This window comes from Anoplophora glabripennis, unplaced genomic scaffold, assembly GCF_000390285.2.
Source record: "Anoplophora glabripennis isolate ALB-LARVAE unplaced genomic scaffold, Agla_2.0 scaffold167, whole genome shotgun sequence".
NCBI classification, from domain to species: Eukaryota; Metazoa; Arthropoda; class Insecta; order Coleoptera; family Cerambycidae; genus Anoplophora; species Anoplophora glabripennis.
The window spans coordinates 162,690-188,953 of NW_019416283.1; the positions used below are offsets into that span (position 1 = coordinate 162,690).

A 26,264-nucleotide genomic window follows, 5' to 3' on the forward strand; every position below is an offset into this window, starting at 1 on the left:
ATAAATAATATAATCGTTGCCTTATGACTAGATTAAGTTTGCCCACGCTTCTCCATTTCGTGATCTTTTTGTTTTTTTCTTCAATCCGTTGCATTATTGACTTCGTGTCAACTTTACTTTGTTTTGGAAACTCTAGTGCATTCTGTAAATAGAAATGAGAATTATTACATTAATTAATATACAGGGTATTTTTAATTGTGATACGTAATGAAACAAATTTCTAATAAACTCTATGTTGGACACGTAATACAAAAAATATACAGGGTGTTTCATGAACAATAACATACGTGAGTGGAATTTTCCCAGGAATATGACATTAAAAGAACCGACACAACTGATCAAATTCCAAAAATCTTTTGAATGTCTACAATCAAGTTGGGTGTTATTTTTTTCCATCACTATTCAGCTTGTATCCCAAATCTAAATCAGAATGGACCACCCTATATAACAATATGTAAAGGGTAACTCAAAAACTGATGATTGGCTGACATTACAAGAAATCGGAGGAGCAAATAGGAAACCGTAAGCGGAGATCTTTACAACATAATAATACGAAGGAATTTGATTTATAATTTCATCTTAGTAAGTTGACTACCCTAACGGCTGTCATGGAGGTCATTTTTGCCCTATTAATTAATTATTATTAGAATAATTAATCTTGGGCTACTGAACTTACTCATGAACAAAAATTCACTGAATTTGAAACGTTCAAGTCAAAAATCTCCGGCGAGAGCGGCGCTCACGCGCATGCGCGGGCCCGGCGCTCCTTCCGCGTGTAGGCCGTTCATTAACGTTAACTTTTACAGCTGCTAGCGCGTTTATTACATTACAACTTTCTCAAAATAAAAGTTTAACCCTTTCATTAATTGTCTCTAAAATCCCGGTCCGATATGTCCAATTAACGTTATAAAAAAAGCTATCTTGGGAACAGTGACCTCTTTTTTTAAATTACCGTAAAAATAAATTCTATTTAATACGAAAAGAGTGAATTCCCGAGCGGCTTTTGTCTGATCCTGAGACAATTTGTTTATAACACTGTTTTGCACATCCCACTTTATTAGTTGTAAAGAGCACTTTAATTTCAACTTTTACCAACTTTGCGTCACTTCTTTCGAGTTAGTTTTTTGATATTATCATTCTTCCCCATCATAAAGTGCGATAAAATGTCTACTAATAATTTTTCCACGTTCAAACTCTAATTCAACTGGAGTAGATTATACTCACCCACTTCTTTTTCGAAGGTTTGTTACATCAAACATTACAAGACAACTGTTCGTACGTGAGACACATCCCTAAATTATCGTCGGGCGACACCTCCCTGGCACTGGGTCCAAAGTGTACACCGACAACAAACGGAATGGCACTGCTCTCTATCCTGCAGGGCATTTCACCAGAAGGGCACAACGTGGGTCCACAGTGCGTTATATCACAGAATCCTGGAATCGGTCCCTCGTCTCCAGGCTGAAATAATAGTTTTTTAGGAATTGCTATTTTATTAAATTTATGGTTTCAAAAAACTACAAAAATGAGAGGTTGTTACAGATAATTGAGGGTGTAATTCAACTGTTGTATGAGTTTATACAGAGCCTACATAAATTATTACAAGTCACATGACCAGTAATTTTGTTTGGAACAGTCATTTTATTTCCTTCGCGTTGGCAATTAAAGGGTCTAGGATAAGATAAGGTCAGCGGCCCCAGAAAGATATTTTGAAAATGACTTGCGTGGTAACATCGGCGAGATATGAATCTACCATTGACACAAATTCAGCCTCGCATCTCGCTGCGTTCTGGTGATAATTGATCAAATAGACGCTAGAGCGGGTATTTTTCAAAATAATTTTTTAAAAAAAAAAATAAAAATATTTTTTTTAAGATTTTATTCATAGTTCACGCAGAGGTACAATAACAGAAAAAATATATAATGTAGCTTAGTATTACTACCAAAAAGTGCATAAATATAAAATGGGTGCAACACTATAAAAAAAAATTTAAACTTCTTATGACCATATTAGGTACTAATGACATCCCATTTGTGGCACCATTATCATCTGTTTGTTACTCAAAAATATGTTACATAGTAGTTAAAAATATAAAGAAGACTTTGATTTTGACATAAACAAATGAAAATTGTTTGTGGAACTACACCGTTTTTAGAAAACAAGACGAAACTTGTTGCTTTCCAGCTAGTCGCGTGTATGCATTGTGTTTTGTTTACCTATAATTTTTATGCCCGCACCACTATTATAGTAGCTCGACTTCAATTGTTGTGTGCGGACTGTTTCGGATTATTAAAAATTTTTTTTATAGTTGAACCGTTTTATTTGCACTCGCTTCAGGGTTTCGGTTTGATTTACCTATTTTAATTTGCTTTATTTTATTTGTTTTATTTTGTTTTGGTTATTTTTTATTTTATTTTATTTTGTTTTGTTTGTTTTTATCTTATTTTGTTTTATTTTATTTTGTTTGTTTTTATTTTATTTTGTTACTTAATTTTTTTCAGAAAACAATTTTTTGATCGTTATTGTTGCAATGAAACGGCCTATGCTTCTTTCTTCGTCGGCGAGACCCCAGTTCACACGTTATAAGCAACACAAATTCTGTGTTTTATTTTAACAAAACCCAAAATCAACCACTACACAGTAGCCGTCCAGAGGGATTTCGCTGACGAAAAAAGAAGCAGAGGGCGTTCCACTGCAACAACTATCAAAAAAATGTCTTCTAAAAAAAATAAAGTGACACAAAATAAAATAAAAACAGACAAAATAAAATAAAACAAAATAAGATAAAAACAAACAAAACAAAATAAAATAAACAAAACAAAATAAATAAAAATAAAATAAAATTGGTAAATCAAACCGAAACCCTGAGGCGAGTTCAAATAAAACAGTTTAACTATAAAAAAATGTTTAATATGTAATCTGAAATAATCCGCACACGATAACTGGTGGCATAAAAATGATAAGTAAACAAAACACGATGCACACACGGGACCAAGTTTCGTGTTGTTCTATAAAAATGTTGTAGTTCCACAAGCAATTTTCATTTGTTTGTCAAACTTAGTCTTCCTTATATTTTAAACTACTATGTAATATGTTTTTGAGTAACAAACAGATGATAATGGTGTCACAAATGGAAAGTCATTAGTACCTAAGATGGTCATAAGAAGTTTTAATTTTTTGTGATAATGTTGCACCCATTTTATATTTATGCACTTTTTGGTAGTAATACTAGACATAGTAAGCTACATTATATATTTTTTCTGTGATTGTACCTCTGCGTGAACTAAGAATAAAATCTTGAAAAAAAAAAAAAATTTTTTTTTAATAGTAAATAAGACAGAAAAATTCTATAAAAAATATATAATGAAGACTAATGTTTTGTCTAACGAACAGTTTTTGTTTCATTAGGGCAGCTACAATAGTTTTCGAAAAAAACAATTTTAAAAAATTCCCGCTCTAGCGTCTATTTGTGTATTTGATCAATTATCACCAGAACGCAGCGAGATGCTAGGCTGAATTTGTGTCAATGGTAGATTTATATCGCCGATGTTACCACACAAGTCATTTTCAAAATACTTTTCTGGGGCTGCTGACCTTATCTTATCGTGCTAGACCCTTTTGGTAGAATTAAAAATTACATATTAAAACAATAAGATCAAGATTACAATAAAACACAACATATTATTTCACTGGCTGTGATTGGCGTAATTTTCACGAGATTCTATTCAACCTATTAGGGATCGCATTATTTTGAGTGTAGGCGTAAAGATCATTACCAATAGTAATGATTTTGAGATTTTTTGTTGACGCTATCAACCGTCCAATGTTGGGTTACCTAAGTTCAGCGATCATGTGGCTCGTAAATAAGGAGCGTTCAAATAAAAACGTGGTCAAGTTGGTTCTGAAAATTTGGACGTAGGGCGTAGCGTATAGCAAATGAACTTAAACGTCATCTGTCAAAGCGCTATATCGCCGCTATCAATTTGAATATTTTCGTTTTAAAAAGCGTTTAAAATGGTGTTTTCTCAAGAACAAAAAGTGTTTATCATAGAGTCCTACTTTAGAAATGGACGCAAGATTGATGGAATATGGAAGTATTCTATTGAGGAATGTTTCATAGAATTTCAAAATCAATTTCCCGGCGTTGTTGAGTACAAAATTTTTCAAAGTGCAGTTCAGCGTTGTGTTAATGTTTTTCGTGAAACGGGCAGTGTAACAAGAAAAGAAGGAAGCGGCCGACCTAAAAAGCGGACTGAAGAATTAAAAGAAAATGTCCAACAAATAATGGAAAATGCGCCAAGAACTTCTGTACGTGTTTTATCACAAATGGTGGGAGTATCAGTCGGTACCTGCCACACAGTGTTAAAAAAAGATTTGCGTTTGTTCTCCTATCGTTTAACTTGTCAGCAAGAACTTCATGAAGTTGATTTTCCGCGACGGGCTGTATTTTGTGAATGGTTTTTAAACAACTACGGTGAACTTCATAATATCACCTTTTTTTCTGATGAAGCCTGGTTTCATTTAAGTGGTTACGTAAACTCACAGAATATGAGAATGTGGTCTTCTGAAAAACCAGATAACTTTTTTGTCGAGGGCCCTCTACACGCTCAAAAAATTGGAGTTTGGTGTGCTCTCAATCGAAGGAGGATTTATGGACCTATTTTTTTTAATGGTACTCTTACTGCGCAAAGGTATAGAGAAGAAATTATCGCTCCTTTTGTTAACCAGCTGGAAGAAAACGAAATTACAAACTTTTACTTTCAACAAGATGGCGCAAGGGCACATACGGCAGGCGAGACGATGAATATGTTGAGGGAAGTTTTCCAAAATCGACTAATAAGTCTCAATGCTGAACATGAATTTCCACCGAGGTCATGTGATATTACGCCGTGTGATTTCTTTTTGTGGCCTTACCTTAAAAACACTATTTTTGAACTGCCTATTCCTGATTTAAACCATCTGCAGGCTCGACTTATAGACAAGATTCGTGAAATTAACAATACCCCGAGCATCTTAGAAAATGTCTTTAATTCTTTGAGGAACAGGTGTGAAAAGTGCTTGGAACAAGGAGGGGGACACTTTCAGCAGCTGCTTTAATTTATTGTTATAACAAGGAGGGGGACACTTTCCGCAGCTCCTTTAATTGTTTGTTATTGTTATCACGATTATTCTTTAAAATAAAGTTATATAGTCATTAACGTTATTGAAACTGACAGCTGCTATACAGCTCGTTGAGAAATGAGGTTAAGTTGGTCGCTATAAGCTACTCCCTACGTCCAATGTGTCAGAGCCAACTTCGACCACGTTTTTATTTGAACGCTCGTTATTTATGAGAGTATTATAATTCAAGGTATCATGCATTTTTTGTGCATCGATACATCCATGGCACACTTAATTATGTCAAAAAAAAACAGTTCAATTGCAGAAAACTTTAATTGGATATTGAAAGAAAATATTCAAAAAAAAAAAAGAATTTTTAGAAAAATAATTATCAGTAATAAAAAATATAAAAAAAGGATAACGAGAAATGTAAAACGTTCAACATCGCAATGTGCTTCAATCTTTTTTAAAAATGTATGTTTTTGTATTTTAGGGTTTGTACTGTTATTGTTAATATTTTTTATTGCCTTTTGTACCTGTATTTATTTTATACGTTTTTATAATGAATTTTGTAACACTTCATCATTTTTCGTATACTGCCGCTTATTCTTTAATTCTTTTTTATGCTCATCTGATATTTTAAGAGCAAATAAATAAAAATAGAGCCTGAGACATTCCAACTAAATCTTCTCAACTTCTTGAGCAATACAAGAATCACCAGAAGTATGTACACTATGTCATCAGAAAATGCCAGAAAATTTATTTTAGTATCTAAGTACCTAATCTGTGTTACTTACCAGTATTAAATCGTCCGAATCGCAAGGCAGGACAATCTTGTCATTGCATATCTCCATATTCCTGCTCTCACTGGGGTCCCCGTCCCCAGATCCTGGGTCCACTATCATGTCATCACCAGCACCGGCGCCTCCAGTTCCTTCCTCTGTGTTAGGACTAATCCTGAAAGCGTTCTCGTGGCACGGCTCGTAGGCTATACTGCACATGCCTTCCTCTTGTCTCATACAGATGTTATAGTCTTGATCAGCTAGGTGTCTGCCGTTGTCGGCGAAGTTCATCGTTTGTATGATGCCTGTAGTACCTAATATATTTTTCAAATATCAGAATTTTAAGTAATCGTTAATGAGGTGTTAGCAGTGGGCAAGTTTTTAAATTAATCGATGGAAAAAGCGTTTTTACCAAAATTAGTTTTATAAAAAAACACACATAAACTAGTAACTGGAACAGAATTTTTTAAAAATCAAATCAAAATTTATATAAGTTCTTAACGGCACTGCTCGTACAGCACACATTAACTTTCCTTGTAGAACAATAACCAGTGACAAAATACTACATTTATTTTTTATGCAAACATGCCACTGCTTATCGAGTCCATCAAGCTCGGAAAATCAACAGAAATTATGAAGAGTAATTATGATATGGTTGCTGTTATAGATAAAGCTTGATGTCAACCATTTGTCAAGATCTGCTTTTTTGAATGTGAGTGAGATTTAACCTAAAAAGTGTATGTCATATATCAAATGTCAATACACGATGTCTACTCATACCCACACTCAAAACATGTCGGTAAATAGACTGTTGATGAATAATTTTAGCTGTTTAAAGGAATTGTGGGTGTAATTCAATAGTGTTTTGGCTAAAATAAACTATAATAGTACTAGTTGCAAAAACTGAGGAGAAAGACATTTTGTTATAGCTAGAAGACAAAAATATGTTAACAATAACATTTTTTTGGAAATAGTTGCACAAAAGTATTATGTTATGTTTTAAAAAATTATTTTAGACAAAAAAAAGTAAAATTTGAGGTACATGTGTAAACGAAATCAATACCTATCAGAAGTTATTTATTTGCGGCATAATTTTAGTTTTTTTAGTCAAAATACAAAGATGAAAAATTGAAAAACAAATGGAATTTTTTTTAATCATGTCGGGAGTTTCGTCAATCTCATGTGATGTAATTTTTGATTCAGTACAGTTTTTTGATGAAACATTTCCCGATGAATTTAATTAAATATTTGCCCAATAAAGAAATATTGACCCAAAAGAACCCTATTTTTTACCCGTTTCGTTGACCTCAAGAATTCAATTCAAAAGTGGTCTAAATGATAGCTTATAGTGATAGTTTAACATAGGCGATATTTCAACTTGAGCATACATTCAATTTTTAGGATATGGCAAGTTAAACTCGTTATTTGATTCATCCATGCCAAGGCAAATCCGACATTCTCAGTGACCTGTTGCGTTACCTTAAAATGCTCAACAAATACAAGCAGTGATATTAAGATTCGCTTCAAAAATTAATTTATTTGTGAATTTAAAAAAAAATAAAAAACTAAAAAATATAAAATTAAAAATAAACTGGAAAAAAAAACAAGAAAAAAATTAAAAAATAATAAAAATAACAAAACCAGAAAAAAACACAAACCTCTTCCCGGATTAGTATCATGACGTGGTGAAGAGGCTTACAATTATTGAAATACATTTTAGTAATATAACCAAACCTAATCTTACATCCAAATTATCCTAGTTCAAAGTCCTTCGAATATAAGAATTAGAGTATCTATCGAGATTTGGAAGTTTCCAGTATAAAAATACTGATTAATTGAATATTTGCAGCAAAAATCCCAATTGTTTTTGTAAAATCGGCAATACCTCATTAAAACAAAGTGTTTGGTAAAATCTAATGGTAGATTCATAAAGAACGAACGATTTTACATAGGAAATGGTACACTTTGCATATTTGAGAATCTTGAACAAAATAAACGAGTGTGCCGAGAATGTTGGATTCATCTTGACGTGAACAAGCCAACAGGTTTGACTTGTCATATCTCCAAAACTAAAACTATGCCCAACTTAAAATTTTGCCTACTCTAAAGTATCACCACCAGCTATTATTTAGACCACTTTTGAATCGAATGCCCGAGGTCGACGAAACGGGCGAAATTTTGGATCACTCTTTGTGCAGATCTATATAGATATCATTGGATTTCATATACAGGGTGTAACTTTAAGTAGGGGTCAGTTTTTTAGGGATAATAGTATGTGCATGTTCCCCTGAATACGAATCTGATTTTTTTTTTTTAATCAAATAAATAGTTGAGTTATAGTTAGTTTTTTAAAATGCACATTAATTCTTGTGTACGCCGCTGCTGTAATACTCATGTATTTATAACAAGATTGTTGGCAATCTACAGTGCATGTGGAGGGAGTTAGTGCGGATCAACGGTGACAAAGCGGAGGGGGTCAGTTGTTGCTCTGCATTTGAATACTGTGAATTTGAATGTTTTTCATCGTTATTAAATTATAATTAAAAAAAAAAGTTATTACGACGGAATTTGAGCAAATAAACTATTGATACGTGTTTCTAAAGGTCAAAGGAAGCCTCCGTTTATATGACACCCACTCAAAGTTACACCCTGTATAAAAATTAATATTTCTCCATACCTTCATGGTACTGCAAGCATCCTGCTGGAGCCCGCTGGGAGAATAGTACTTGCGTCACCCTAACTTCCCAAAGACGGGTCACCGCCCTCCTGCTTAATTTCATGCTAATTTTGATGGACTCGTTAATATTTTCCACGTCGAAATACACTGAAAGAATCACTTACTGTTTATGTATTTTATAGCTCCAGTATTTTTACTTTATTTTATTTATTACTACTCCATGAGGTACACATGCTCCAACTATAATTGAATTATGTCTAGTAAACAAACAGTAGTTAATTTTTTCTAAAATAAAAATTAAAAATGATATGTGATACAAAAAACGCATACCTGACATACTGAAATTGTTAAATAATACAAAGAAACATTTTGTACTATTGCTACATGTAAACATATAACATGTAAAAACAGCGGCGATAGAAAGATCTTACTATTTCTACATTTTACCTAGGATTGCTTTTTCAAGTAGCATCATTACTAATTAATTAATGGCCAATTAATATACTCATATTTATTTTGCAAGGAGGCCACTTGAAAAAGCAATCCTAAGGAAAATGTAGAAATAATAAGATCTTTCTTTCGTGGCTGTTTTTATATGTTATGTGCTGTCATGTAGCAAGAGTACAAGATGTTTCTTTGAAAGATTACATTATTTACAATTTTAGTATGTCAGGTATGTGTTTTTGTATTAATAATACTTATAGGTCCCAAACACGATCAAACAATTTGCACAACGGAGGGCGTTGTTCAAACATTTTGATCATGTATGTCCTGATTGGAGCTGCTGCACAACAGTTTGAGTAAATTCGAGCTTGTTTGAAATTATTTGTGCAATGCGTCACTTACTCAAACAGGTTTGAACCTGTATGTGGATGTTTGAAGGTGTTATACAAGGTAATAAACAAATAGTGTCATACAACTAGTTGTTCGAGCGGTTTTAAAAAATAAATAAAATGGCTTTATCTACAGTTGGAAATAAAGAATTTTGGCGAGAATTTATACAGATGTATCGCGATTTACCCGAACTATGGAAAGTTAAAAGTGAACTTTATAAAAATCGAAATTTAAAAAGTGCAGGCTTCTGTAGACATTTTTAAGAACAAAATTAACGATACCAGTCAAGCGCGAACAAACTGCTTAAAAATGTAAAAAATTGCCTATTTTCAATAAATTTGCACAAACTGGTATTGTGTATATAATCACCAAATTGTACAACATTATGCTGTACAACAAAAGTTTGCGCAAATTGTTTGATCGTGTATGGGGCCTATTAGATCATCATCGATCATCAATCATTTTTAATATTTATTTTAGATAATTGTTTACTAGATATTGCTGGTATAATACAATGCTAGTTGTAGAGTAGTTGTTTCCCACAACATCATAAGTTAAGAACCTTGTCTATAAGGATTGAGGTTAGATATCTTTTGCATTTGATAGGATTTTTAGAAACATTTTTCAATTACATACATAAAATCTAAAATGTTACATAAACATAAAAATATTTATATGGTCAACAAATAGACTAGTGACTTGTAATATGACAAACGATCCTAGCTGTTGCACTAGGTGTTGCGAGTATAACTCTCAGAGTAGTTGTTTCTCGCAACACTGACAATTCAAACATTGTGTTACGCCCTCTGTGGGTGGCAGTCGTGCAACAAAGTACCTGCAGTTAGTAGGTCGCTTTCTACTGTAGCCATTTGAATGGCACAGTTGGGAGTCCGCACGACAGATGGAGCCATTTGCGCTCCCGCGTACAATGTATTTCCTTGTCGTAACGATACGACGAAGAACAACTGAGTCGTTTGTCGGTTGTGCCTGGTGGGTTAAACTGACAAACGATCCTAACTGTTGCACTAGGTGTTGCGAGTATAATTCAATGTCGGTAGGGGCATGTAGCTCTCAGAGTAGTTGTTTCTCGCAACACTGACAATTCAAACTTACCATGTTGCCCGCTATTCAAGCCACAAATTGTCAATTCTCTACCATTGCTTCCAGAGGACATCAAAAAAACATCTTCTTCACAGACTCCTGTTCTACGGTTTGGTTGACCCTGTAAAAAAAAAATAAACGACAGTAACGAACACCTTCAGAAAAAATGTATTGCAATGCTAGAATCGAATTCACAATTATTAGATTTATTTTATCGCCGTTTGATTCTTACCAAATTGAAATGGATGAAATCCAACCTCAACTGAGCAATTTCGGGGTCAATTTTCTTAACCGTAAGGGCACAGGATGACATGCCGCTGGTCAAATCTGGAAAATCTGGATTGACGAAGTAGGTGATGTTGTTGAAGGCTTCTTGGTCACACGTCGCTGTAACTGAAAATGTAAAATATGTTACTAATAAATGCACGTATTTACAGATAGAGTACATTTTTCTATATAAAAAATATTAACGAAAAAAAAAGTGTTAGAGGATTGTACTTACATACACAACATACTCCAAATCCAAGAGCACAAAAACCATATGATTTTCCTCCTTGAATCTTGCATTCATATGTATTCATACATATTCCTAAAACAAATTGGTGAGTATATAAATAACTATAATAGGTTGTCGCAGAGTTTTACCTTTTCTTCGTCCATCATTTGCATTGCATTCTTCCTCTACAGGTACAGGGAAAAAGTTTAACACTATAAATAAGAAAAATTATTAGGTTGGAGGTAAGGTATATTGATAAATTTAAGCGAATGACTATCAGCGTCGACACCATTCATTATGAAATTTTATTGACAGAGGATTATTCATCCAACAACTTTAATGGCTGGGTAGAGACTGTACTACTTGTAATAATTTAATCCTGACAACTAATTTACAAGTAAACCATTCCTGATGGGATAATAAATAAATGAGTTTACTGCAAAATCGGTCTTTTCTATTGAGACCTGTGAACCCAACCCAATGAGAGTTTTGGTTATTCATATATGTGGTATGCGAGGAATGGTGATGAAAAATGGAAATCGAAGAAAATATTTATCTTCAGATAGTACAGAGATAATAAAAAATGCATCTATACAGTGTATAATTTTCAGTGGGGGCCAGATTTTTATGGGTTCCTAATAGTACATGTTTCTAAAAATATTAATCTGCAATTTCTTCTAATAGGCCAGTCATTATACCTTTTTTCGGGAAAAAAATACTATTAGAAGTTTTTTTGCGGAATATTTTTCAGAAACGTGTTATAAACAAAATATCAAAAAATCAACTCGAGACTAGTTGGGAAACTTTGTTAAAACAATGATCAAAGTTATGGAAATACTGTTTGTTATTCATAGAGAAAAAAGGTTTATACAAAAAAGGTAGGTATTAAATAAATCTATAAATTAAGACAAGTCCGATTAAATTCCGATAATTTGTTTATGCGCAAGCGCTCAAAAATGGTCGAAAATGGCCGTTTTTTTCAATTGCTAATAAATTAATGCACTTTTCATCGCAGACACTTGTAATTCAGGATTTTTGAGGCTTTTTGCACCCTTAATAAGTGATAAAAATTTCAACCCGAAAGCTTCATTAGTTTGGTGTTGGCGGAATTTGTTATCTAAGAAAATGCTATTTTCAATTGATTTTTCCCAAGCTCAAAGGCGTTGTAGAGTTTTGATCATTAGTTGTTTTTGTACCTAAATAGTTATATTGACATAATTATTTACTGAGAATTTAATTGTTCAAATTTAATTTGTTTAAAAATGACTAAAAAAATGTTAATATTTATTAATTTGTTAAGATAGGTAATTATTATAAAATGAAATAGTAACGTCTATAGTTTAGTTAGTACTATTTTTCTTCGAATTTAAAAAAAAAACGTTGCTCTAAGTTGATTAGAAGCTGAGACATTTTTTTTTATTTGATCGCAGTGTCCTTAACTATTAAGAGCCGAAATTTGGAGAGAGTATACATTAAGAGCTACATTTTCATGTCCTACATTAACATTAAGGTGAATTCAACTATTTAATTGTAAAAAAGAAGATAGCGGCGATGCGTTCTATTACTCGGTCTAGCAAACGAGTGGGAAGAGCGAGGCTAAATAAAAAAGTAAATCTCGGGTTGAAATAATGTTAATACAATAGCTTGAATGCTCATGAATTTTCGCGCTACCATAAATTAAAAAAAGAATCATCTCGATAGGTTCATTATTAACGGAGATATGGCTAATTTTTCCAGCTCCATCGATTTGAAGCCGCTCGATCATTTTCCTGCGCGCAACCAGGCGCGTAGCGCGCAAGCTCCGCCTCGCTCTCCCCACGCAATAGAACGCATCGCCGCTATCTTCTTTTTCGAAATTAAATAGTTGAATTCACCTTAATGTTAATGTAGGACATGAAAATATAGCTCTTAATGTATACTCTCTCCAAATTTCGGCTCTTAATATTAATAATTAAGGTCACTGCGATTAAATAAATAAAAAAAATTATCTCAGCTTCTAATCAACTTACAACAACGATTTTTTTNCAGAATTTAATCGGATTCATTTTATAAGCTTATTTAATACCTACGTTTTTTGTATAAACTTTTTTTCGCTATGAATAAATAGTTTTTTTACGCGAGTCAAAAAACAACTTTTCCATAATTTTGACCATTGTTTAAACAAAGTTTCCCAATTAGCCTCGAGTTGATTTTTTGATATTTTGTTTATAACACTTTTTCGAACAATATTCCGCAGAGAAACTTCTAATAGTATTTTTTCCCGAAACAGGCTGTTTCATGTCTATAATGACTGGACTATAAATCAACTAAATAGGTACAAATCCTTTCTACGCCACCCCTAGGCAGTTTTTGAACTTGGTTCCATGTGTATGCTTATCAGTGTTACCAGTTGTTACTTATAGTTTTAAGTCAACTGTATGAAACTAATGGAAAATAAGTTTGTACAAACAGTTTACTTTTATTTATGACTTTACGACATATTTCTTAATGAGCACATTTTTTTTATGTCAATGCAGAAGAAGCAACAAACAAAGAAAAATTTCGAATGGTTTAAAAAAATCTTTTTTGTATGGTGTATATTTTTGTGGTTTTATAAAATATCCATAATAGAAGATAAATAAAAAAATTTGTAATTCATTTGTGTAACTCATATTTGTGTTTGTAACTCAAGGGCGTCGCCAAGGGGGGCAGGCGGAGGCAGCTGCTCCCCCCCTTAGAAATTCGAAAAAAGCACAAAAATTTTCTTAAGCTAATAAAATATTAGATTGGGGAAATTTTTAATAAAATATTTTATTTATTTAAACTTTAATTTTGAAAATTAATACACTACCTTATTTTTTAAAAACCATTGTAATAAATTAGTATAAATACTTGTTGACAAAAGAATTTAAAATTATAAAATTTTATGTTAAAATGTAATACATTTCCATATTTTAAAAATGAAATTTTAAATTAAAAAATATATATTTTTTTTCTATCGGAATCAGAATAAAAGTGTATAACAGTGCAGCTAAAGCTATATATGTAATTAATAAAATAGTCGATAAATTTTCAAAAAATCCGAGAAAATTATGTTTCACCTAATTTTCGTTGTATTTTTTAGTTATGTACACTTTTTATGTTTTTCTTGTATTAAAAAGGTTTTATTAAAAATATTTCTAAAACAAATTAATTCACTGTGCCTACCAGCTATTTCTACCTATAATTTATATTTCTCCCATCCTCTCGTTTATCTTGACCCCCCTCCCTAGCCCATTGGCTGGCGACGCCCTTGTTGTTACTGCTTTTTTAAAACCACAGTGTCGTGAATTTCTGTGTTGATGACTTCTGACACTGATCTAGTTTTGGTGTAATAGACTATAGCCACAGATTACCTATCTGTGCTATAGTCACTAGTGCACACATAAAAGTGCACAGAGACGCATTTAAGAAAGTTAAAATAGGTATTATTAAAAATTCAAAAAATTACAACATACTTAATGTATTTACTATTTTTTTCTTCAACAAAATGATTTGAATCAGTGCTAGATATATTAAATTAATTTGAAACAACTTACAACCAACAACAAAAATAAACAGCGAATGATACGTATAAAATTGAAGCTATTATAGGTCGTAAGGTGCAGTTCTGTATGCGCGTCTTTGGAGGAGACTCGATCCGTTTCGTTGACCAATAGTTTCGTAGGCACGTATTTGATCGTTGTTTATACATGGTCATAATGCAACATTTTCAGTAGATATATCAGGTATATAGAGTGCAACTTTGAGTGGGGGGCATATTTATACAGAGGCTTATTTTGACCTTTAGAAACACGTATCAATAGGTTTTTCAAATTTTGTGGTAAAAACTTAATTTAAAAAAAAAATTAATAATGGGTTACCCTGTATATACAGGGTGTTCCGAAATTCATGCAACAAAATTTGGTCACAGGTTCTTAAGACAAATTTAGGGGACCCGTATTTTTTATTTTTGCCAAGTGGCCCCCTCTTTCGGAGTTACAGCCCCCTGAAGTCCGTCCCTAAGAATAATATTTTTTTTATATCTCAGAACCCTGTTGTATGAATATCACTAAATTTGCCACACAGGGGTTTTATGACATGTGGAAACTGATGGTGCTACGTTTTTTGGCGGGGAACCCCCTGAAGACAATTTTTCGTGGGATCCCTTGTTTTTGGAGCCAAAAAAATTTGGTCGCATATTTAAATTTCTTAAAAATTATCAGTCCACTAGAAAGCCATTAAATTTAGAAACTTTTTGTCTCTTTATACTTTTTTCGTAAAACGCAATGTTTTCGAGAAAANTTTAGAAACTTTTTTATCTCTTGATATTTGTTTCGTAAAATGCAATGTTTTTGAGGAAAATGGCGAATCACGATATGGATTCGATCACATTTTGACATTTTTCTCGAAAACATTGCGTTTTCCGAAAAAAGTATAAAGAGACAAAAGGTTTCTAAATTTAATGACTTTCTAGTGGACTGATAATTTTTAAGAAATATATGCTACCAAATTTTTTTGGCTCCAAAGACAAGGGGGCCCACGAAATATTGTTCCTCGCCAAAAAACATGGCACCATCATATTCCACATGTCATAAAACCCCTGTGTACCAAATTTAGTGATTCTGGTACAACAGGGTTCTGAGAAAAAAATTATTCTAAGGAGCAGACTTCAGGGGGCTGTAACTCCGAAAAAGGGGGCCAGTTGGCAAAAAAAAAAATACAGGTCCCCTAAATTTGTCTTAAGAATCTATGACTAAATTTTGTTGCATGAATTTCCGGACATCCTGTACAGGGTGTTGCAAAATGTTGTTCAGAGAATTCTAAAGCAGATTCATCATCCAAAAAAATTCCTATAAACGTAGGTCCGCAAATGCTTCGTTTATACAGGGTGTTTCTGAGAGACCTCCCGTAAATTCAGGGGGTGATAGTACGACAAAAAATAAGAATTTTTTGTCTTGTGAACTATGTCTATTCTATTTAAAAAATTTTATTTTGTCGCTCTGTATCTCGAAAACAAGAGGGATAGACATATCATTCATACTACTCGTACTATCACTCCCTGAATTTATGGGAGGTCTTTTTGATACACCCTGTATAGAGATTTGATATAATGGATTGCATTTCAGACACATCAGGGCGTTGATGTGGGGGAGTGCTTATTGATTTTTGACCAGAAAATCTAAGCCATTGGTTTTTACTTTATTTTTAGGAACCTCATTTGGTTTAGAGCAAAAAGGACCCCTTGCACATTTGTCATTTAGCGAGCGCCTTTCAAGCTTTTGAAGATTTTTAAAAATCATGCTAATATGTCTATGAAAATATTACCTACTAAAAAAATAGTTGGTGACTGTTACTGAAAAATAACATGCGCTGTCACTATGGAAAAACTATCCCAAATTTAAACGATTGACAATGAAAAATTTAGAAATTATAAATAAAATACATAATTTTTTATTTTTTTGATGCACTCTACTTCGAAACCGAGGCATTTGCGGACATGCGTTTATAGGATTTTTTTCGTATTTTTGGATGTAGAATCTGCTCTAGAATTCTCTGAATAACATTTTGCAACACCCTGTATAATCGACGAATCTGTAGTATCACTTAAAACAAAGATACCTTAAAAAACTTATGCAAAGTATTTTTTTCATAATTTTACTAAAAATTCCGCGACACCTTCGTACTGTCATCTTCACTACGTCAAAAATTACCACTAACCTCTGGCAAACCTTGTACCATTGTTATCGCTATTCCTATCCAAACTACTATAACCAATAGAATTATTACTGTCACTATCGCCACTGCTCCCGTCACTCCATATATCGAAATTCTTCGTCTTAGCGCTCGTGGGAAGAGTCATAACGTACTGACCGTACAACGAGAACTGCAAGAACAACCGGAAAATTTTCACTTTCTTCATTTTCCCCTGCAGGCACCCTTCAATCGGTCGCACCAATTTTGCATAACAGGCAATTACTGGACGGAAATCCGGCGAAAAATTTCATTTAAGAAATCGAGCGCGACGAGCGGCTCTGCCGAGTGTTTGAAATCATCTTCACTTCTTGTGCAAAGTACACAACCCGGGTAACTAGGCCAGCAGGTTTAGGTCAAATTCACAATGATATTATTCATGTTCTCGAACTTGATCTACGTTTCCGTTATTTAATATAAAAAACTCTGTTTTATCGCACAACGTGTTTCGCATACACTGTCCAATGAAAAAAGGGGTCAGGCGAGATTTATTGTCTATCAGCATCTAGTTTTCCTGAAGAAAAACCGTCTATTATGTTGAATAATAGCTAAATGAATTTTTAACGATGAATATTTCAACCAAAAGTTATGTTGCAAAAAATCGTATTTTCTTGTGATGGTTACCTACACTTTAGGATTTAGTGTATACAGGGTGTCCCAAAAATAGACGCCAAAATTTTAACACAATCATTAAAAGCAACAACTTTTGCCAAATAATTTTTTTTAAATCTTTCACGTTTGTCTAATACAAGTTTTTTTTCATTAAAATAACACTAACGAGCCGCCTATGGATCAAATAAATATTTAATTAATGCTTTAATCCATTGATTCACTATCTGAAAGTTTTTCATTAGATTCCATGTCAAGTGTAAGAAGTACGACGAAGTATTAGCATTTGTGATTGTGCATCATGTCGGGTTTTATAAACAGCGAATACGTTAATAATAATGTAACGTTAGCCTATGGCGAAGTCCATGAGAACGCCTCTAAAGCTTGTAAGATTTATATCGGTAATTCCCCGATTCGTCTTACCAAGTAGGCGTACATTTGTTTATGTTGATCAGAAACTTCCAGATCACGGATCTTTTAAAGGTGAACTACGAACATTGAAGATGTACTTTTGGGGAAAATTTTACAAATAACCCAAGAATTAGCTCTCGTAGTCTGACTTTACCACATAATGTATCAAAGAGTCCGGTTGTTATACCGGTAGCATTTTTGTAATTGGATACTGTAAAGGTTTTCTGAAAATATTGGGTTGGAATAGTAACCGAATGTTGTCTAAAAAATAATGTGAATTTGTTAAAAAAAATAACAAATCTTTATTTATGCCTCCAAATCAATTTCGTCGCCTTCAAAGTAATCCCCACCCGATACAATACACTTATGCCAACGTTTTTCCAACTCTCGAAATAGTCTGAAAAGTCTTTTCTGATGTGGTCGCCGATTCGGCTTTTATTTCCTCGATCGAGTCGAAACCATGTACATGTTTTGAGTTTAGGGAATAGCCAGAAGTCACTCGGTGCTAAATCAGGCGAATACGTTGGTTGGGGAACGATGCGAGTTGAATTTTTGACGAAATGGTCTCCAATTATCAATGGTGTGTGAGCCGGTGCATTATCATGATGCAAGACCAAGGGTTGTCTGTCCATAATTTCGGCCTTTTGCGGCGAATAGCATCACGGAAACGACGCATAACACTCAAATAATATTTCCTGTTAACAGTTTGGCCAATTGGAAGAAATTCAGTGCACTACACAACGACAATCAAAGAAAACTGTCCACATGACCTTGATTTTTGAATGACTGGCGTGGTTTTTTTCGGTCTTGGTTCACCTTTTGCACGATATTCACTCGATTGATCGGCTGTTTCCGGGTCGTAAGCGTAGATCCAAGTCCTCTAATAATAATACGTTTCATGATTCAGAAATCATTGTTTCACAGATTGTGACGCTGTTTTTCCAAAATGTTGAGCGTTTTTGGAACCAAACGATATTTGACGCGTCTAAGGCACAACAAATCTTCTAAAATGGTATTTACCGAACCTTTTGAAATGCCAACAGTATCAACAAGGTCTCTTATTGTTATCGACGGTTTTCGAGCACAAGATTTGATTAACGTGTTTTTCATCACTCATCAGTTGACATTGATGGTCGTCTGGGATGCTGTTCGTCCTTAATGCTTTCTCTAAAGTCTTTGTACCACTTGTAACCATTTTTTTGCGACTAACCTCATCACTAAAGGCCTCCTGTAACATCCTCAACGTTTGCGCCGCAAACAAAATTTAATGCAAATTCTTTGCTTAACAAAATCAGATATAGTGAAAATGATAAACACACGATCGTATGTTTGCAAAAAACACAAGTAGCTCTGCAGCATTTAAATATATTGACATGAAATCTTGAAATTCTGCATGGATATCAGTACTATCAACCTACAAAAAAATAATTAAATGGTTTCATAATACCCGCGAGTTTTATATAAGTAATTCGCCTTATTTTTTGGACACAGGGTTAAATTCTTTGATTCTCATTTTTAGACATTTCCTTATTTTTACTCAAATAACTGAATTTTTTAAACATTCATAATGCATTTCTTTGAAAACCACCGAGTAACAAGTTTTAGCAATAATCTTCAAATTTTGAATGCCCTTCCGATTTTTAATCCACCATATTGGTTCTGCCATGTTTTATTCAGGAATGTTCAGATTCGGACTTCAGATTCGCTATCAACGACTCCAAAAATCCGCAATAATAAAATTTAGGCAAGAATATTGAATAGAAAATATGTGACTTAAATGGGTAAGTTGGTCTGCATCAGGTGGTTTCCAACCCTTTGAAGGATAAGTTACATTTTTTAGGATGTTGTCTATCAACCTACATTTATGTATTTGGCTGTTTGAAATACAAGGCTATGGTATTTCACATTGTTTTGCACTAACAATCGTTATTTGATCTTATGCGTGCAATTAACCTCTCGTAGCCTATTTAGAGGATATTTTAGCGTTTTACTAAAAAAATTCCGCGGTAGATCAGTTTTTGGACTGCGGATTCGAATTCAGCATCAAAAAATACACACGATCTATGTACGCATGTCTCTGGAACAGAACTTTTTTTTGTGAAGCTTGGTAAAAAATACTTCTACTGTATTTTCTGTCTTCCGAGCGTTGACAACCAAGATTTGACTTTTAAAATATGTCTTCAAATTTGTGTTTCGTTAAAAAATGTCGTATGTCACACGTAAGAGTGACATGCCATTATTAGCACGGAGAGATTTTGCCACACTCAAGCTAACTTATAACGGCTTATTTTACTTACTATAGGTACGCAACTGGGAATATTAATAGTTATGTTATTAATAAAATAAACTAATTCGTAATGATAGTCAACCAACAAACTTCCGACACTTGCTGGTACAGAGACATCATAAAACTATTAATTTACTTTTCAGAAACGTGATATACAGGTAAAACTTGTAGATAAAGAACAACTACAACTGGAGTTAAAAAAAATCTGCGGAAATATGAAAAATTCCCTAACATCTTCAGATCTATAAAATTCCCTGATAATTTGAGATTTTTCAAATTGATATAACCTCTGAATAAAGACAGTTATATAGTTCATCTTACGAATGTATAATGGTGACTGGTAAAATATCTCTCACCTATTAATTTATTTCAATGCTACGAGATTCAAACGCGAAAATTAACAAACATATGAATAATCGTCGCCAAAACACGACGACAGGCTTGCACAAGTGTTCTAAAAAAAACGACTACAAGATAGTTAATTCAATTTGGACGGAGTTACGCCCAGTGTTGCGCAAAGAAATGCCCCAGAACTTAATCGCCAGATACCGATAAAGAGAAATTTCCAGTTCGGGGCCGATCCAAAACTAAAATTCGAGACCTCGAAGCCCTTGATCTGGATTTCGTTTTGCTTTTGCGTTTAGACTGACAAGTTTTTAAATGTCATCGCCTTAACACAGTCCTTACGCTTTATTGTTTGTCGCTCGATTTGGGCCGATAAAAATTCTGGCATATCCGCTTATGAATAACGCGCGGCTTGAGCCTATTTGCATTCAATACCTACTAGTTTAATATCGATTTATATCCATTATTTTAATTATTTGGGTTAAATAGATAAACTTACATTGATGTCGGTCTGCTATTGTAAACAGATTTTTTTTTGTAATCGATCATTATCGATCTCTGTAACTGCTGACAGTTTTCTCTAATATAAATTATTAGATCAATTGAAAAATTGCGTTTAATACTCTTTTAAAATATTAAACAGATTAGTATTAATTTATTCGCTCCAATTTTTGTACATTTTATACAGTGGTTATACTAGTCCAGATACTAGTAAAGAATGTAACAAAAATTTGTTAAATCTCTCAGAAACGTATCAAAATGTTCAGTATCTTTACAGTTTTTGGAACATTAGAAGTAGAAATTGTTTAAAAAAATAATTGTAATACCTATTACACAAAAATTGAGAAAATTAAGTGACAACAGAAAATTTGTGAGCCTGTGTTAATTATTTTTCTGTTGCAGTTTTTATTTAATTGGATATTCCCATCGCACTGCAAATAATATATTTTATTTAAATAAATAACTCCTTACCCCAATTTGGTTTGATGATTTAAATAATTATTTGGACTATGTTAAACGATAGAAGAACTATTGATTAAATTCACTTTAGAATATGAAGTATTTAGTATATGAAGTATTATATATGATATATAACACATTACCATTCTTAAGACTTTTTAATTAAAAAGAATAATGTCGGATATAAAGCAAGTATTTAAATTCAAATGGTCACAAAAACATAAAGAAACCTGTAGTAAAATATTCAGTAGTGCTGGCAACTGAAATCGGTTTTTTGGATAGTCGGTTAACCGGTTTCGGATAATTCGGATTTTTATGAAATCCGAAAACCGGTTATTCGGTTATTCGATTCTTCAAATATCCGATTATTCGATGATCTACTTCCTTTTTTTTTAGACATCGATTTGTCCGATTGCAATTGACCTTTTTTTTTTTGGAGATCGATTACTTCGTAAACAAATTTGACTTCCAGAGTTTTGTAAAGACCTTTTTTTTTTAGACGATTTCTCCGGGTCTGTCTTTGTAAAGCACCGATTTTCAGATATCCGGTTTTGACGATTCAAGTAACGGGTTATTCGAATAACCGATTTTAGCAACTATTCGACTAACCGGTTTTATCTGAAATCGGTTTTTACGGAACCCGGTTAACCGGTTTCACTTTTTTCCGGTTTTTGCCAGCACTAATATTCAGATGATAGAACAAAAGTAACTACTTCGAAAGATCAAATTTACGAAAATGAAACAAAATTCATTACAAAAACGATGTTATACTAATCAATATCCAGACAAGATTTGCTGACATAACTTTTGTAAACGTTGAAAATGACAAAAATTCTCAAAGAAATTAATAAAATGTTATACCTACATTCATGGATGCACAAACGGCTAAAAAACCGTCGTTTACAAGCGGCCTAACGCTTAGTTGAAAACAAAGCCCATTAAAATTTAAGTTCATGGGAATTTCTTTCTCGAAAATTGAACAACTATTTCACTATTTCATTTCTAACAATTACTAGGACACCCTGTATATCTTAAAGCTTGTCATATTTAGTAGTTCTCTTCTACAAGCCCCGTAGAAGGTTCAGGTTATTTAAATAATGGTAAGAAGCTAAAGGTCTAAGTGGTCTCTTCAAAAAATACCCCAACTTTATTATTAATTTTCTACATTATTGGTCCTTGTCCCCTTCAAAGTACTCCTCTCTCCTATTCACACACTTTTCCCAGCGGTGTTTCCATTTCGCGAAGAAGTCCCGGATAACTTCATTTTAAATCGCCTTTGAAGTCTGAATCGCCAATAGTCTGAAAACAGCGTCCTTTCATCACTGCGCCACGTTTGGGGAGTAAGGAGAGTGAGTGAGAACAGTAATTTGGCAACAAACTGACGAATTGACAGAGCTGAGTACGACAGTGCGGGCGCATTGCCATGTTGTAAGAACCATGAGTTGTCTGGCCACAGCTCTGATCTCCTTTTGCTGATTTTTTACACATGGTTCACTGTTTCACGTTGAGGCAAGAATTCAAAATGCACAATTCCATTAAAATCGAAAAAAAAAAACAGTGAGCATCGCTTTGACATTGGAGTCCAAAGTCCTAAGTCATGCCAGGCAAGACTAGTTTCATCTCAGTTTACACCTTGGCCCCTTATCCTCTCCCTCTAGATTCCCTCCATAGTATACTGTCAAATCGATGATATCAACAATCCAAGAACATGTGGATACGGAGGTTATGTGTAACGCAATACTGTCAACCGCATATCACTAAATATCCCCATTAGCGTGTAATTCGAAAAGTTCGGTTATTTTCTGCACAGACCTCGTATTTACACACATCAATGCTGTGCCAATTCACGTATCGAGAAAAACATATCGAGTTGGTACGGAATTTTCCCGAAGTATATGATTTGTCGCATAAAAAATATACGAACGCCGGTTTTAAAACTGATATTTGGAATGACATAGGAAAAGAACTGAAAGTAGACGGTAATTTTATTCGTATTGTATGATCGTCTATTAATTCCTTATATAAAAATTTCTAAATTCTCCCTCACTTTTTCGTTTAGTCCATAATTTGTGGATCTATTTTCACATTTTTTATACTGCTTTCTTCTTCTTCCTCATATAGAGTTATCGCAATAATTACCTATTCATAGTCAGTAAAAGAAGGCATCGTGCTGATTTTTCACTGAAAGCACTGCACTGAGTACGGACGACTGTGTATAAATTAACGGCACTGATCGAGCTTTAGCAGCTTTTACATTAAAAAAAAATTTTTTTTTTCTAAAAAACCGTGCCAGGACCTTGTAGAGAATTCATTCAAGTTTCTGAAACCCACCGTCGATTTTCTGTGCAACCATTGGTTTCTGAGATATCGATGAACAAAGAGAAAATGATCCATTTTTATTCAAAGTCCGATAGCTCAGCGAGAAATGGTCGTATCGAGACCAAAAAAAAAAGAAATTGAAGCTAAATGAACACCTATCTAATCCATAGGGTGGCTAAGTTGGAAAAATGTTTTTCAAGTCCGTACACCAAAAATAAGATCGAAAAAAATTTCGAAAATTTTTTTGTTCATGATATTCATTAAGATTGCGCGATACGTGTTACTTGAATTTTTTTTTTGCAAGATCCAAAAATTAGAAACTTCAAGCTTCAAATTGCTTTTTTTTACTCCAATACGACCATTTTTATCAAAGATACAACCATTTGAAAAATCGCCGAAAATTTAGAATTTTTTTTTTGATCCCTTAATCTTTTCATCTGGCAATTATTTTTATCTAATCCTATGAACTACTAGATATCTGCTACAAAAATTTGGAACGCCTGTAACAGCCATTGCGAAAAATCTGGTATGCCCACCAAAACGTCGTCCTGGGCTTTCAAATTATTTCTAACACTTATCAAACGCCGCATCATAAATCACAAATTTACGCCAATTTTTTTGCCACCCAGCGTCGGCGGTACCGGTCTCGATTTGGAGCAGATAATGGCGGAGGGTCCAAAACAAAGGGGCGTCGGCCGATCAACGAAATCGAAAGTGTACCAACGTACCCCGGGGCTCCACCCGAGCCGCATATAAAAATCAACAAAACATCACACACCTCAGATCAGTTCCAAAGGCACAGAAAAACACTACCATGGCTTGCAAAGTAAGTACAGAGAGTGATTCATATTTTTTAGTACTTAATATACACGTTCATATAGTTGATTTCAATATAGTGTGTCCCTGGTACCACGAGTTATTTTTTTAAATACCAAATTGTGATATGTCAGCATATTATTTTTTTTCTTATTATTTCACTTTCGTTATCAAATTAACCAATTTAAAATAGTTACCTAAAGGCACAATAGTAGAATGCAGAGTTATCACGCAACACAGATTAATAGTAAGCAACTAAATACATGAATTAAAAGCAACTATATATACAAAACTGTAATAAAAAAAAACAGTCAAAAGTTACTTTGAAAATACTTTTTTTTAATAGAACACATTACATTTTCTCATTTTCACATATTGACATATCCCAAAGCGCGTGCGCCAGATAAAACATTCAACTTATGTTTAAAAATGTAAATTTTACGGTGCGTTTTTTTGCTTTGCCAGACCGCAGAATAGCATTTTTTAAATAGAAACATTTATTGCTGTCATTTTCCCACGTTTTTCTTTAAATGCAAATAAAATGTTATAAACATATAAAGTTATACTTTCCAGTCGTACTTTGTATCCAATGAAGTGATAATTATTTTTGTTCACTTTGTTTTAATAGGCATCAAAAATGATACTCCTAATGCTACATAAATAACACCTACTAACGATTAAAATGCCAATTTTTTCTTTGAAAATAAACAAGTAATAATAACTGCGCCTAGCAAATGGTAGCTGCAGTGAGATTAGTCCGTGTGACGTCACTTTGCGTAACCGCAACGTTTCTTTTATTAAAAATATTTCGATATACGACGGCAATAATTTCGACTGGTTGCACTTAGACACGAGTTAATTCGACTTAATTTATACCTACTTACCTTTTTTACTATGCGATTTTCTTTCTTTCAGATCGTCTTCCTCGCCGCTGTTTTGGCCGTCGCCAACGCAGGTTTTCTAGGAGCCCCAGCCGCATACGCCCCCGGACCCGCATTGTCCTACTCTGCTGCCCCTGCCGTATCTCACATCTCCTACTCTTCCCCAGTCGTGTCATATGGAGCGCCTCTGACAGCTCAAGCACCAGCCATCACTTCTCAGTCTTCTAATATCCTCCGTAGCTTCGGTAAGTTTCCTACGTTTAATTACAGTAGCAAAGGCGTTTTTAGTTTCCACAAAGAAAACCTGTTTTTTTCCCAAATAGAATCGACCTAAACTCTCCCCCTTAGACGCAGGCAACATAATTTCTCATAACCTGGCGATTTAAAATCCAATTTAAAGGGGCAAATTTTATGAAATTAGGTATTACAAGTAATTATAAAATTAATCTAATCTGACATGCATAGATCTTTTTCAAAGTTTCGTGCATTGATTTGTAAACTACACCCAATAAATGTGGAATTCAGGCCTTTTCAATTCGGGAAAAAAACCGTGCCGCTATGTTTATATTACCAAGGGGGTCTACCCATAGATTTAGTATACTATATTAGATCTATGGTCTACCTACACTAACACGAACATTGATAACTGACACATATACACAAAAATATTTCAGTTATCAACAACTAGCTGTTATATTTAAGATTATCAGCCACAGAAAATTATTTATTTTTAAAATCTAATTATCTCCAGCGAATTTCAAAACAAATATTCCAAAAACTATTTAAAAAATGACACTTCAATTGAAAGTTGGATATACTCATCATAGACATTATAGTTTACTAGGTCTATGCTATATAGACCTTATAAAGACATACTTATAAACCACTGGACTC

At 33.5% G+C, this 26,264-nt stretch overlaps 1 protein-coding gene across 1 annotated transcript; it reads right to left on the reverse strand.

Moving 5' to 3' along the window:
- On the reverse strand, positions 1 to 25,731 carry LOC108904861. The gene is made up of 10 exons (XM_018707557.2): positions 25,639 to 25,731; positions 25,374 to 25,449; positions 11,141 to 11,203; positions 10,998 to 11,084; positions 10,728 to 10,888; positions 10,508 to 10,616; positions 8,561 to 8,707; positions 5,899 to 6,197; positions 1,225 to 1,461; positions 1 to 142 (listed from the first exon to the last, which is right to left on the reverse strand). Exons 1-9 carry the CDS (start codon positions 25,729 to 25,731, stop codon positions 1,252 to 1,254), a joined length of 1,245 nt encoding a protein of 414 aa, XP_018563073.1. The 3' UTR covers positions 1 to 142; positions 1,225 to 1,251.
- Between the last annotated feature and the right edge of the window lie 533 nt (positions 25,732 to 26,264).

Coding starts and splice junctions, on each gene's coding strand:
- LOC108904861 (XM_018707557.2), bottom strand. CDS start 25,731: ATGTTGCCTGCGTCTAAGGGGGAGAGTTTAGGTCGATTCTATTTGGGA. Junction 25,450..25,638: donor CTAAAAACGCCTTTGCTACT/GTAATTAAACGT, acceptor TGGGGCTCCTAG/AAAACCTGCGTTGGCGACGG. Junction 10,889..10,997: donor ATTTGGAGTATGTTGTGTAT/GTAAGTACAATC, acceptor TTACATTTTCAG/TTACAGCGACGTGTGACCAA.